The sequence below is a fragment of the Trifolium pratense genome, linkage group LG7, assembly GCF_020283565.1.
Source record: "Trifolium pratense cultivar HEN17-A07 linkage group LG7, ARS_RC_1.1, whole genome shotgun sequence".
Lineage (NCBI taxonomy): Eukaryota > Viridiplantae > Streptophyta > Magnoliopsida > Fabales > Fabaceae > Trifolium > Trifolium pratense.
This window is the reverse complement of record NC_060065.1, coordinates 40,103,700-40,116,930: the sequence shown is the minus strand read 5'-3', so window position 1 is coordinate 40,116,930 and position 13,231 is coordinate 40,103,700. Positions and strand designations below refer to the sequence as shown.

The 13,231-nt window shown below is 30.9% G+C and overlaps 2 protein-coding genes across 2 annotated transcripts; one reads left to right on the top strand and one right to left on the bottom strand.

Annotated features, from left to right (window-relative positions):
* The first annotated feature begins 216 nt into the window (after nt 1-216).
* Nucleotides 217-1,717, top strand: LOC123897170 (DExH-box ATP-dependent RNA helicase DExH12-like). The gene is made up of 2 exons (XM_045947693.1): nt 217-886; nt 1,655-1,717. Exon 1 carries the CDS (start codon nt 327-329, stop codon nt 870-872), a length of 546 nt encoding a protein of 181 aa, XP_045803649.1. The 5' UTR covers nt 217-326; the 3' UTR covers nt 873-886; nt 1,655-1,717.
* A 3,885-nt stretch (nt 1,718-5,602) lies between these two features.
* Nucleotides 5,603-6,635, bottom strand: LOC123897171 (NAC domain-containing protein 21/22-like). The gene has a single exon (XM_045947695.1). It carries the CDS (start codon nt 6,623-6,625, stop codon nt 6,134-6,136), a length of 492 nt encoding a protein of 163 aa, XP_045803651.1. The 5' UTR covers nt 6,626-6,635; the 3' UTR covers nt 5,603-6,133.
* Between the last annotated feature and the right edge of the window lie 6,596 nt (nt 6,636-13,231).

The following is a 13,231-nucleotide window of genomic DNA, read 5'->3' as shown; positions in this document are numbered from 1 at the left end:
AATGTGTGAAGTCAACGCCTCAAAAATTGAAATATTCCACTTTTTGAATAAATTATTTCTTTACATAGAATGTTTAAAGAGTGTCCGGGGGCACTGTTTAGCAAGACATTAGATAAAAAGGTTTTTTTGTTTTCTTACGCAATAGAGACGTTATTTAAAACCCTAAAAATTAGGTTTTTGTATTTTCCAAGCCCAAACACCTTATTAGACCAAAAAAGTAAACACTATAAGTTTGTTTTTCCTCTCTCGAAAATCAGTATCAGGTTCCAAAGTATCAGATTCCAAAATTTGCAATTAGGGTTCTTGTTCTTCAATCGATCCCAAAAATGGCGCAATCTCAATTCAATCGATACTTCTACCCCCGTGCACTTCAACTCCGCCACTCCCCTCCCTCCCGCGAATTTCCCAAACCCAAATCCTTCACCAATCCCTTCAACACAATCGAAGAAGATACCATCGTTTTCCCCGTCGTCGACGACGGCATTTACCAGCCAAAAACAAAGAAAACCCGCGCTGCTTACGACACTCTCCTTATCCTCATCCAGCAGCCTCTCCCCGGACAACCACTCGCCGGTCAGCCACTCAGTACAGTACGATTCGTCGCTGATAAGATTCTTGAAATTCTCAAAAACGACGCCGTTAATGACCGTGATAAGAAGATTAAAATTGAGATGCTTCTTGATTGTATCCCTGATTATGTCTTTGATCAGCTTGTTTCAATTGGGAAACTTATAACTGATTTCTATGGGTTTGCTGATGGGAGTCATGTTGATGGTGGCATTGTCGACCGTGTTCGGAGTATGTCTATTTGCAGCAATAATGGCGGTATTGTTGATGGTGTTCGTAATTTGTCTATTTGCAACAATAAATAGAGCATTATTAGGAGGTAATTCATTGCTACATTAGGAAATTATGTGATTAGAGGATTTAGGATTAATTGAATGATGTTAATTTTTCTAATGTGGAATGTTGGACTTAGCATTAATTGAATGGTGTTAATTTTTCTAATTTTCTTTAGAATTAATTGAATATGCTTATTATTATAGTATAATTTTGGGGACTTGCTGAACATAAGCATTAGTGTTGCTTGTACACATTTATATTCAAAGTGCTTTGGGTTAGCTGTAATTCTATTTTGAATTGGAGATTTGTTGTTTGGTTAGCGACACACTGATTTTGAAATGGGATAACCAGGGTTCGAACCCCGGCTCCCGCATATATAATGCAATGTCCTTGCCAATTGAGCTAAGCTCACGACACGAGACATCACACTGATTTCTACTCCCTCCGGGTCCTAATATAAGATAAATTTTACTTTTTAGATTCATTGAGAATCTAATGTATCTAGTCCATATTATTGACTAGATACATTAGATTTGCAATGAATATAAAAAGTAAAGTCTCTTATATTAAGGACCGGAGGGAGTATTACAACTTTTAAAAATCTGTTTTTCAAGATATGTTTGGTTCACTTTAATTTATTATTAATACTGAATAATTAACAGTAATTGTCATAGACATCAATATATCTATGTTTTAGTATTTCTAATGTAATTATCTAACTAGGTTGGGTTAGTTTTGGTTAAAAAAAAGTTTCTGCAGTGTGTTTAAGTGAAGAATATTTACATTAGTGTGTTTGGAAACATTGTGTCAGGATTCGAAGAAACTGTATATTGATGCAACATATAGGCCAATTGAAGAACTCTCAGAGGAGGAAGAAAAAGGTATAAGGATTAAAAAATTGGTTTTTTTTAGTTCATGGATATGTACATTAATGTTTTTTTTTCTCTTCTAAAATGAAGTTAAAATTTTGAAAAAGTGATTAAGGCTAGCTGTTGGATTGGAGAGACTTATAAAATGCCCGTTAGATGAGAAGAAAAATTCGAAGTAACACTGTTTTGTTTTGTTATATCTGATCTGGTAGTGTAGTATTCAAGGAAATATAATGTCTAGACCATATATGGTTTGGAAAGTCGAATCATGCCAAAAGTTTGGAACTAGTTTTATTTCAAACATCCTATCCAAGTTAGTTGAGTTGGAAAAACAGATTTTGATACTTTAAGTTACTCCTTAGTTTGCTATAGTCCTGACGATATTCCCAATGCACTGCTCTACAATGACTGTTTGGCTATTAATTTAAAGTCTTTGTATATCTTTTTGGATGTGCTTGTTTTCTATTGCTTATATCTTTACATTAATCGTAAAATCTAAATATAGATCCAAAGGATTGTGTGTTCTTGTGATATTCTCCTAATCGTAAAGGTTACAAGTGTCTTCTTGCCTCTGATAGACATTAATAAGCAATTATGTTATGTCTAATGAGTTATATTTCCATATCCATTCTTTTTTCATACTAATTCCATGCTCTGTTACCACCCGCCACTTCGTCTTATTATTCTTTAAGCATACATTGTCTCCTTTGCCGCCACATCAGATTGTTTCCAAATCTCAATTCATTTTTAGCAGCACCTATCTCTTGACCAATCAGCCTTGGACTTCTCCCAGATTTGGCTTGGAAAGTCAAATCATTCAAAAGCTTTGGACATAGTTTTAATTTCAAACATTGAATTTATCTTCATGTCTCATGAATCCAATCAAGTTACCTGAGTTTTCCACTCTTCACACATGAGTGGAATCTTCCACCATCGTTTTGCAACTTCATATTCTCTTCTAACTCATCTTCATCTAGAAATAAGCCTCGTGCTTACTCTATCAAAAACTGAACATAGCAGATTCAGAATTTTTCTTATACATTGTGACTCCAATAAGGAAATAATTGCAGATTAGAAGGTAACACTGTAGTTTGATTATGTAAAAACTGTGATCTGTGGGGTCACTAATTGCTAGATTAGGAAATTATTTGAATAGCTTGACTATTGGAACACTGGAGCTTTTATTTTTGTTCATTTTCTTTTGGATGAATTGAGTGGTGTCATCAAATGACCAAAGCCTTAATTATGCATTTGCAGTATGTTTTTGGTATTAATAGTCTGTTCATACATAACAAGCGACAAGTGTACACTTGGTTATTTTACTGTTGAGCAAGCTGCAATTCTTTTTTACATTGGAGATTTGCTCTTTGGTTATTCTCACAAAGGTTTAAGCTATGAGTACAATTTTCAATAATGTTTATTCAAGATATGTTTGGTTCACTTTATTTTATTTAGAAGTATACTGATAATTAACGGTAATTATCCAAGGCAGAAATATTTCCAAGCTAACTAGGTTGATTTCGTTTTGGCTTGAGAATGTTTCTGCTCTGTGTGTGCACTTTGTGGGGCAAAGACTAAAAAAATTTGGTCCCACTTGAAGAGGCTGTGTGAAGAATTTTTAAAGTAGTGTGTTTGGAAATATAGTGCAGAACTGTACTGGGTACATCGGAGGATAAAATCCATTATAAGTATCTCGTCAACGATGTCCAAAACCAGATTCAAAGATCATGGAATTGATGTAAATGATTTATGCTATAGTTAGGTGGAAATAGTAAACAGTAGCAGAAGACTAGAAATTTGAAATTGTTGCTTGTATCATTAGCTATCTTTAGCTTGTACATGACAAAAAGTTGTATCTTTATATCATTTTCTATGGCAGATGAATTTTTTTATCAATCTTGTTTTCAATAGCTTGTAGATCAACTTGTTTATCTTTGAAAAAAATTGAGTCGTGAATTGCATCAGCTCAAGAGTACCTTCAGTTTAAAAAGAATTTATCTTTACAAAATAATGAGATTTTGGGTATGTTTGTGTTAGCTTTTTCTAAAAATGGATATTAATTATTATAGTGTATTGTTTTTGCGTTAATTTTTTTTTAACAAAGATGTTTTTTTATAAATGCTTCAAATGAAATATTGGTTTAAATAGCTTTTCTCAAAATGTCATTTTAGATATTTCATCATTTTGTTATAAATTTTTATAGATCATAAAATTTCAAAACAATCTCTGAAAAAGAAGCTATTTTAAATGACTTTTCATAAAAATTATTTTTTAGATAGTTTTTTTTAAAAAAATTTGACATTTTTATTAAGTTAAAATCTCTAACATAAATATTTAAGTTATTGAATGTCAAAATCCCCCTTTTAATTTATTAAAAGATGAATTTGGAATAACTTTATTATTTTTAACTAAGTTATCATGAATTTTTTAAAGAAAAATTACAAAGGAAAAATCACCTTTTTAAGTTAAAATTAACACACCCTTTAACTTTAAAAAAAAGAAGTTATTTTATCATTTCGTAGCACTACAAGCCATATAGCGTTTGCTTGTTTTAGCTTTAAATTTTTTTTTTTTTTTTGTATGTTTAAAAATGATTTTTATTATGACTTAATTAAAATAGTAAAAGTTATTTTAAATTTATAAATTGAAAAAGTGATTTTAACATGACTTAAATATTCATGTTAGAAATTTCAACTTAATAAAAATCACATGATTTTTAAGAAATATCTCTCAAAAATATTTTTTATTAAATTTTACTTGAAATAACTTCTTATTTTAGAGATTTTTGAAATTTTAAGAATAAAAAAAAAAAAATTGTGACAAAATGATGAAATACTTATAACAACATTTTGACATAAGCTATTTAAATCAATTTTTCATTTGAAGCATTTATAACAACAATCTTCATTAAATTTTTTTAGCATTTTCTAGAAGGGAAAAGGAGAAAAAGTTTGTTAGTGAACACCAAGAACTTTGATAGTATTTTTTAGTGCAGCTAAGACGGCGAAACCCTAAAATTGTATCCGTCTTGTTGCTGGGCGTAATGTTTTTTCTCCAAGAAGTAATCCCTTTTTTTCCTAATAAGAGTTATATATATATATAGGCTGTAACAGTGAGTAATTTCATACATAGGAATGCACCTATGTAGCGATTTGCGTCCTCCTATGTGTATATGTGTGACTGACACGTCATTTAGTATAGCTGGATTGTGTCATCATGAGGCGTGGCTGATGTCACCTAATTGGAAAGTGACAAATCGCGCCACTGCTTGATCAAGCCGGGGACACGAGAAAAACAGAGGTGAAGGCATTTTGAGCTTTGAAATTTTTCTGAAGTGTTTTACCTATTTTTTGCCTTTTGTCTTCAAACTTTTGCTATGTCAATTTCTTCAAATATTCTTCTTTTTGACCATGACTTATTACTAAAAACTAATTAAAATACTATAAAATAATACTTAAAAATACTCAAATGACTGACTGTCATCAAACAGTCTAAGTGTCTCCTAGTAATTATATTCCTACATGCTTAATTAATAAAAAATTAGAAACATAAATCTAAGAGTATAATTGGAATATTGATAATAAGTATAATAATTGTAGTATACTTTTGCTTATATTTGAGACTTTTTTTTTGTTGCTTATATTCGAGACTGGAGGGAGTAACATTTTTATTTTATAAAAATTAAAGCCACTAGATTTGGTCTAATGGTGAAGATTTTGGATAGTACGCTATAAGTTTCGGGTTCGTTCCCAACTCATTGTAAAAAAAAAAAAAAACTAAGACCAAATGATATTATTTTACCCTAAATCTACGACATGTCTTATTTCTAAAAAGGCCTTCTCATTCTTGATCTATTTTTAACAAAAGAAAAATAATCCTCCATCCAATTTACTAAAATGAACTACCAATTTATAAGTTCCAATTACAAAGTCCCATTTTTCTAATATAATGGGACATATCATGTGGATAGATATTTATATATCAATAGCTAACAGCATGAGAAAAATATTTAGATACTATTATCATGACTTAAAACAATGGATTTCCTCTTCTCCCCTTCAATACTCCTATTTTTGACCGTGTAACTTTTCATCGAAATTGAATACGTTACATCATCATATTGCAATTGCAGTTGTAGAGGATTCAGATTCCTTTTCACCTACGTAGTTTAACACGAGACCTAAATTCTCTACCATTGTTGCAGTATGGTACTTCCTCCGTCCCAAAATATAAGTAAAAAATGGTCAATCAAAGTGGATGTATTTAAACTAAATTTTTAACCAAATACATCCATTTTGGTTGACCACTTTTTGTTTATATTTTGGGATGGAGTGAGTAATGCAACATCCGTAGAAATCCGATTTCTTAAACTTGAGGAAAGCCAAACCAAGAAATTTGAAATAGGAGTGAAGTAAACCACATTAGTAATTGTTCCACATGTGGGGCATACCCACATCAGATAAGTAACTTTCAGAACTTCCTTCTCCTAAGCTTGGTGATGACCCTTTTAGAATTTGATTATTAATAGGGTTTCTTTCCATTTTTGAGAGTTGACTCAAAACAGCTTTTAAAACTTTTCTATCACATGATAAAGGGTCTAAACTATAAGGTGCTTCTCCAAATGTAGTTGCATTGTTATTGTTGGATATAGGTAATTTTGGTTCCATATTATTGGTTGTTATATGGTTGAAGATAGGGTTTGTTTGGTTTTGAGAAAAAATGGAGAAGCAGGGCACTTGCTCAAATTCATCTGTATGGAATTGAGCTTGATCAAAACTTATGTAAGAATCCATTAATGCTGGAAGTGATGAAGATCCTGTGTCATCATAGCAACTACCCATGCTTGGTTTTGTAGCAACTTCTCTGTTTTTGTAGAACACCCTACACAAAACCCAATCTTCCTGCATATACATAAAATTATAAAAATTATTACTTTTCTTCTAAAATAAATATCATTTTAAGAAAACAAATAAATAAGTGTAATAATATAAAAACAAGTTTATTTTTTAGATTTATAGATAGATTAATGTATTTGGTCTAAAAAATTGACCAAATACGTCAATCCTTTCATGAGTCTAATTTTTTTTTTTTTATAAAGCGAAGAACATCTAGATATCATAGGATAAAGCAGACGTCGCCCTCATCCTTTATTCGTATCTCTTTATTATATATAAAAAAAAGATATATACAAAAACTTGGGGACATAGACTTAACTGAGTGAGTCACGTAAGACAATGAAACATATCATATCAACTTCTAATTAATCCTAAAGACAAAATAAAAATCCTAAAAATAAAAAATTTCTTATATTAAAGAGTAAAGAAATATTAAAAATTATCTTAACGGTTGCAAATCCTGCCACCTCAACATACAAGGTATCTCAATTTTCAGCAATTAGATTAGCGATTATTTGCATTCATCAAGTCAAAAATTCAAGACTTTTAAAAAAAAAATTATTAGACAATTTAGACTTGGAAGAAACATTATGAATATTTTGAAACTAATTTATCGAATTTAAAATAAGTCATTTAATTAAGATAAGACGGTTTTGAGTTGTTGGCTATAGCAAACCTATTTTCAACAAAGGACATACGTAAATATTTGTAAATGGAAAAATTTTGTACTTTCATATGCTTACATAAGTGTTGTACCAAAAAAAAAATATGCTTACATAATTTAAAATATAAATCGTTTAATCTCCATTCAACTACCATTATTTTAAACCTACGAATTCAAATTAGACGATTACTACCATTATAAAATAGTTACTTTAGGCCTAGAAATTCAAATCAGACGATGGTTATGACTAATCGTATTATAAAATACTTAATTTTAGACTTAGGCATTCTAATTATTCGATGACTACCGCTAATCCCATTATAAAATATACTTTAGACCTAGAAATTCAAATTAGACGATAACTACCCCTAATCCATCATAAAATATTTACTTTTGACCTAGGAATTCAAATTAGACGATGACTATGACTAAACGCGTTATAAAATAGTTACTTTAGACCTAAGAATTCAAATTAGACGATGACTATCACTAATCCATTATAAAAATACTTACTTTAGATCTACGAATTCAAATTAGACGATGACTATGACTAAACACATTATAAAATAGTTACTTTAGACTTAGGAATTCAAATTAGACGATGACTACCACTAATCCATTATAAGATATTTACTTTAGACCTACGAATTCAAATCAAACGATTACTACCATTATAAAATAGTTACTTTAGACATAAGAATTCAAATTAGACAATGGTTATGACTAATCGCATTATAAAATACTTATTTTGACGTATGAATTCTAATTAGACGATGATTACCGCTAATCTCATTATAAAATATACTTACTTTACACCTAGAAATTCAAATTATACGATGACTACCACTAATCCCATTATAAAAATCATAATTTAGACATTCGAATTCGAATTAGACGATTATTATGCCTAATCGCACTATAAAATACTTAATTTATACCTTACAATTCAAATTAGACGATGACTATCACTAATCCATCATAAAATACTTACTTTAGACCTAGAAATTCAAATTAGATGATGACTATGACTAAACGCATTATAAAATAGTTACTTTAGACCTATGAATTCAAATTAGACGATGACTATCACTAATCCATTATAAAATACTAACTTTAGATCTAGGAATTCAAATTAGACGATGACTATGACTAAACACATTATTATAAAATAGTTACTTTAGCCTAGGAATTCAAATTAGACGATGACTACCACTAATCCATTATAAAATATTTACTTTAGACCTACAAATTCAAATCAGACGAATACTACCATTATAAAATAGTTACTTTAGACCTAGGAATTCAAATTAGACAATGGTTATGACTAATCGCATTATAAAATACTTATTTTAGACCTAAGAATTCTAATTAGACGATGACTACCAGTAATTCCATTATAAATACTTACTTTAGAACTTGAAATTAAAATTACACGATGGTTATGACTATTCTTCAAGGGCATGTAACAATTGTTTAAACGAATAAAACAAAATGGTTATGACTAATCACATTCTAAAGTGCTTAATTTATACTTAGGAATTCAAATTAGACGATGACTACCACTAATCCCATTATAAATACTTACTTTAGAACTTGAAATTCAAATTAGACGATGGTTATGATTGTTCTTCAAGAGCATGTAACAATTGTTTAAACAATTGTTTAACTCTTCTATTTGAAAAATCGAATTCTAAAATGCTTAATTTTGACCTTCGAATTCAAATTAGACATTGCTTATGCCTAATCGCACTATAAAATACTTAAATTTAGACCTTATAATTTAAATTTAGACCTTGGAATTCAAATTAGACGATGAATACCACCAATCCATTATAAAATACTTAATTTAGACCTAAGAATTCAAATTAGATGATGACTACCACCAATCCATTATAAAATACTTACTTTAAACATAAGAATTCAAATCAAATGATGACTACCATTATACAACAGTTACTTTAGACATAGGAATTCAAATTAGACAATGGTTATGACTAATCGCATTATAAAATACTTATTTTGGACCTAGGAATTCTAATTAGACGATGACTACCACTAATTTCATTATAAGTACTTACTTTAGAACTTGAAATTAAAATTACACGATGGTTATGACTATTCTTCAAGGGCATGTAACAATTGTTTAAACGAATAAACAAAAGGGTTATGACTACCACTAATTCATTATAAAATACTTACTTTAGACCTAGGAATTCAAATTAGACGATGACTACCACTAATCCATTACAAAATACTTACTGTAGACCCATAAATTCAAATTAGATGATGATTACCACTAATTCATTATAAAATACTTACTTTAGACTTAGGAATTCAAATTAGACGATGACTCTGACTAAACGCATTATAAAATTGATACTTTAGACCTATGGATTGGTTTTCGACTGGCTGCATAAATATTTTCCCGTACCCTTCGTCACCGCAGTTGGGTCCCCAGGAGTTCCTTACTATCCAGTAAGGAATCCAAACATTTTCGATCTCCGTTCTCCCGTGGCCGACAATCACCATAAAATGAGAGTCGATCTCTAATGTCTTTCTTTTCTTTTTTTGGTCCATGTCTTCATTCCCCACTCCATATATATTATTTCCTAATTCCTGTAATCCTGGAGTCATATCAACTCGGATGATAACAGGGCCTGTTTCCTTGACATACTTCAGAATTTCATTATAGTCTATTTGCTTAAACCGCTCGACTTTAAATGCCGCCTGAAAAACACATGGGAGCATTTCTAATTAGATTACAAAAAAAACTTACACAATTCTTCCACCAGGGAACACGCAGCAAAGACATAACATGAGTTAGCTTTCCCTTGGTTTTCAACAGGAGGGAAGTAACGTTTCCATCGTTGAAAGTCTTCTACTCGCGTCATAATTCAGAGTGAGAAAATGATTCTGAAATGAGTTGAGAGTTAGTTATTATAACAATGAACATAATGGTTTTTTAAAAATTGTTTGGATAAACAGTTTAATTAAGGGCTTATCAAATAAATGTTTATGCATAAGTTATTTCTATAACAAAAGATAAAATAAAGGCACAATGTATTCACATAAACTATTAAGTTGTTTTCATAAGCTATCATGTGGAGTTTATGAAAATAATGAACATGTCACTAACTCACAATCTGTTTCCAATAACTTTCCAAACTATCTCACTAGTGTTTATATCATTAAATAAGTTCAAATAAGTCATTTGAAACAGTCTCACAAGTGCTTATGTCAATTGTTAAATTCAAATAAGTTAATCCAAACATGTCCAGAGTGAGATATAAGAAATTTGTAGTGTATGTTGCTCCTAGGACCAGACCTTTAATAAATTGGTTTCATCGGATAAATTGGTTTGATTCTGCGGTGAGAAAAAATGATTTTTGTAAAATTGATTCTTACTAAAATTGAGTTGAAAGTAAGAGTGTGTTTGGATGGGGGAATTTTTTGAGGTAAAATAATGTTTTGAGGGAATTCAAATGATTTGAGGTGAATTTCATTATTTGGATGAAAATTTGAAGAATTTTCAAAATGATAGAAATTTATGAAGTATTTTGTTCAAGTTAAATTTAGAGAATTTCAAAATGACACCTAAAACCAAAGAATTTGAAATTCCTTCTTGTCTATAAACTTTTAAAAATTACTAATTGATCGTAAAACCTAAAATTAGCCGAAAAACCTAAAATCGACGATAAACGCTAAATCGGCCGAAAATCTAAAAAATCGGCATAAAAAACCTAAAATCGGTCAAAAGCCCAAAAATCAACTATAAACCCTAAAATCGGCCAAAATTCCAAAAAACGACAATAAACTCTAAAATCGGCTGAAAAACCAAAAAATCGGCCGAAAAACAAAAAATCGATCGAAAACCCAAAAAATCGGCCGAAAACCTAAAATCGGCCAAAATCCAAAAAATCGACTATAAACCCTAAAATCGGCCAAAATTCCAAAAATTGACTATAAACCCTAAAATCGGCTGAAAACCCAAAAAATCGGCCGAAAAACAAAAAACCGACCGAAAACCCAAAAAATCGGCCGAAAACCTAAAATCGGCCAAAATCCAAAAAATCGACTATAAAACCTAAAATCGGCCGGCAACCCGAAAAATTGGCAGAAAAACCTAAAATCGGCAAAAATTCCAAAAATCAACTATAAACCCTAAAATCGGCGGAAAACCCAAAAAATTGGCCGGAAAACCAAAAATCGACCGAAAACCCAAAATCGGCCAACATCCAAAAAATCGTCCGAAGAATCTAAAATCGTCCCTAAACCCAAAAAACTCGGCCGAAAACCTAAAATCGACCCAAAATCTTGCAATCGACTATAAACCCCAAAATCGGCCGAAAAACCTAAAATCGACTATAAACCCATTTTTCGGGGTTTATAGTCGATTTTTGGGTTTTTTGGTCGATTTTTCGTTTTTCGGTCAATTTTAGGGTTTATAGTCGATTTTTGGGTTTTTTGCCGATTTTAGGGTTTTCTGCTAATTTTTCGGGTTGCTGGCCGATTTTAGGGTTTATAGTCGTTTTTTGGGATTTTGGCCGATTTTAGGTTTTCGGCCGATTTTTTGGGTTTTCGGTCGATATTTGGTTTTTCGGCCGATTTTTTGGGTTTTCAGCCGATTTTAGGGTTTATTGTCGATTTTTGGAATTTTTGCCGATTTTAGGTTTTTCTGCCGATTTTTTGGGTTTTCGGCCGATTTTAGGTTTTTGCTGCCGCTTTTTTGGATTTTCGGCCGATTTAGCGTTTACCTTCGATTTTAGGTTTTTCGGCTAATTTTAGGTTTATGGTCAATTTTATTAAAATAAATAAAATTAAATGAAGGAAATTCAATGACATTATCCAAACAAAGAATTTTACAATTGATGGAATTTCAACACTTTATCCAAACACTGGAATTTGAAAATCAATGGAATTCAATTGAATCAATTGAATTGCCTAGTATTTAAAATTCCTTGAATTTCTAGAATCCCTCGTCCAAACACACTCTAAAGTGATTTATGTTTGGATACATTCATGTAAAAGTGAGTTGAACAATAAATTCAAGTGTAAAAATCAATTCTAGAATCAAAAGCTACAATTTCTACCTTAAGTAGAATCAATTTCGGAGGAAAAATCAATTCTACTCTAGATCAACCAAACATGCCGAAATCAATTTTGACCGTCTAAAACTGGTAACCGAACATACACTTAGGTCACGTGAGGAAAGATTGGCACAATTTAACAAGTAGCAAGTGGAGGATTTACGATGATACCTACAAATAGTAAACTTTCAACAAAGCATTCACCAACAGCACTGTTCCATCAAAGTGAATTGAATCCTACGTAAATGAAAACAATGTAGGTAAACTTTTCATAGGAACTGGAAGATTAACACAAAAAAATAATATTATATACACCTTATTATAGTAAACTAACAGACCTTGATCCCACAACACTAATAAACTGAAAGAATAATGGTAGGCACACATTCTCAAGCGCACACTTCTATTTGCTCAAATTTATATGGGTCCCACCGAATAGTGTGGTTGCCATATAAATTTGATAGGACACATGTGAATATCAACCGAAAGAAAAGAATATGTGTTAGAGAGTGTGTTACTAGCACTCCTCATGAACTGAAATATTTTCAATTTTGGCAACTTTCAGAATAGGACACTTTGTCAAAAAAAAAAAAAAAAAAAAGGACACAAAAGCATAAAAAATAATATGAAAACTAAAGGGAAAACAATTTTTTTCATTGTTAAGTAACATTTTAGGAGTAGGGGAGGGCCATCTCATTTTGAATTTAGAGCAAGGGCAGATTAAAAGTTGTGGTAAGGGTTTATAGTGGTCCTTCCTATTACATGATTACGTACCAAGGGAACTGCTGACAAAAGGAATTAAAACAAACCATTGCAAGCAAAGTTCAAATCCAAATCTCCCTACATGGATTGTCCTATAGTTATCCTTGATTT

Bases quoted from the DNA above. Each gene is read 5' to 3' on its own strand.
- LOC123897171 (XM_045947695.1), bottom strand. From the start codon at position 6,625: ATGTATATGCAGGAAGATTGGGTTTTGTGTAGGGTGTTCTACAAAAAC.
- LOC123897170 (XM_045947693.1), top strand. From the start codon at position 327: ATGGCGCAATCTCAATTCAATCGATACTTCTACCCCCGTGCACTTCAA.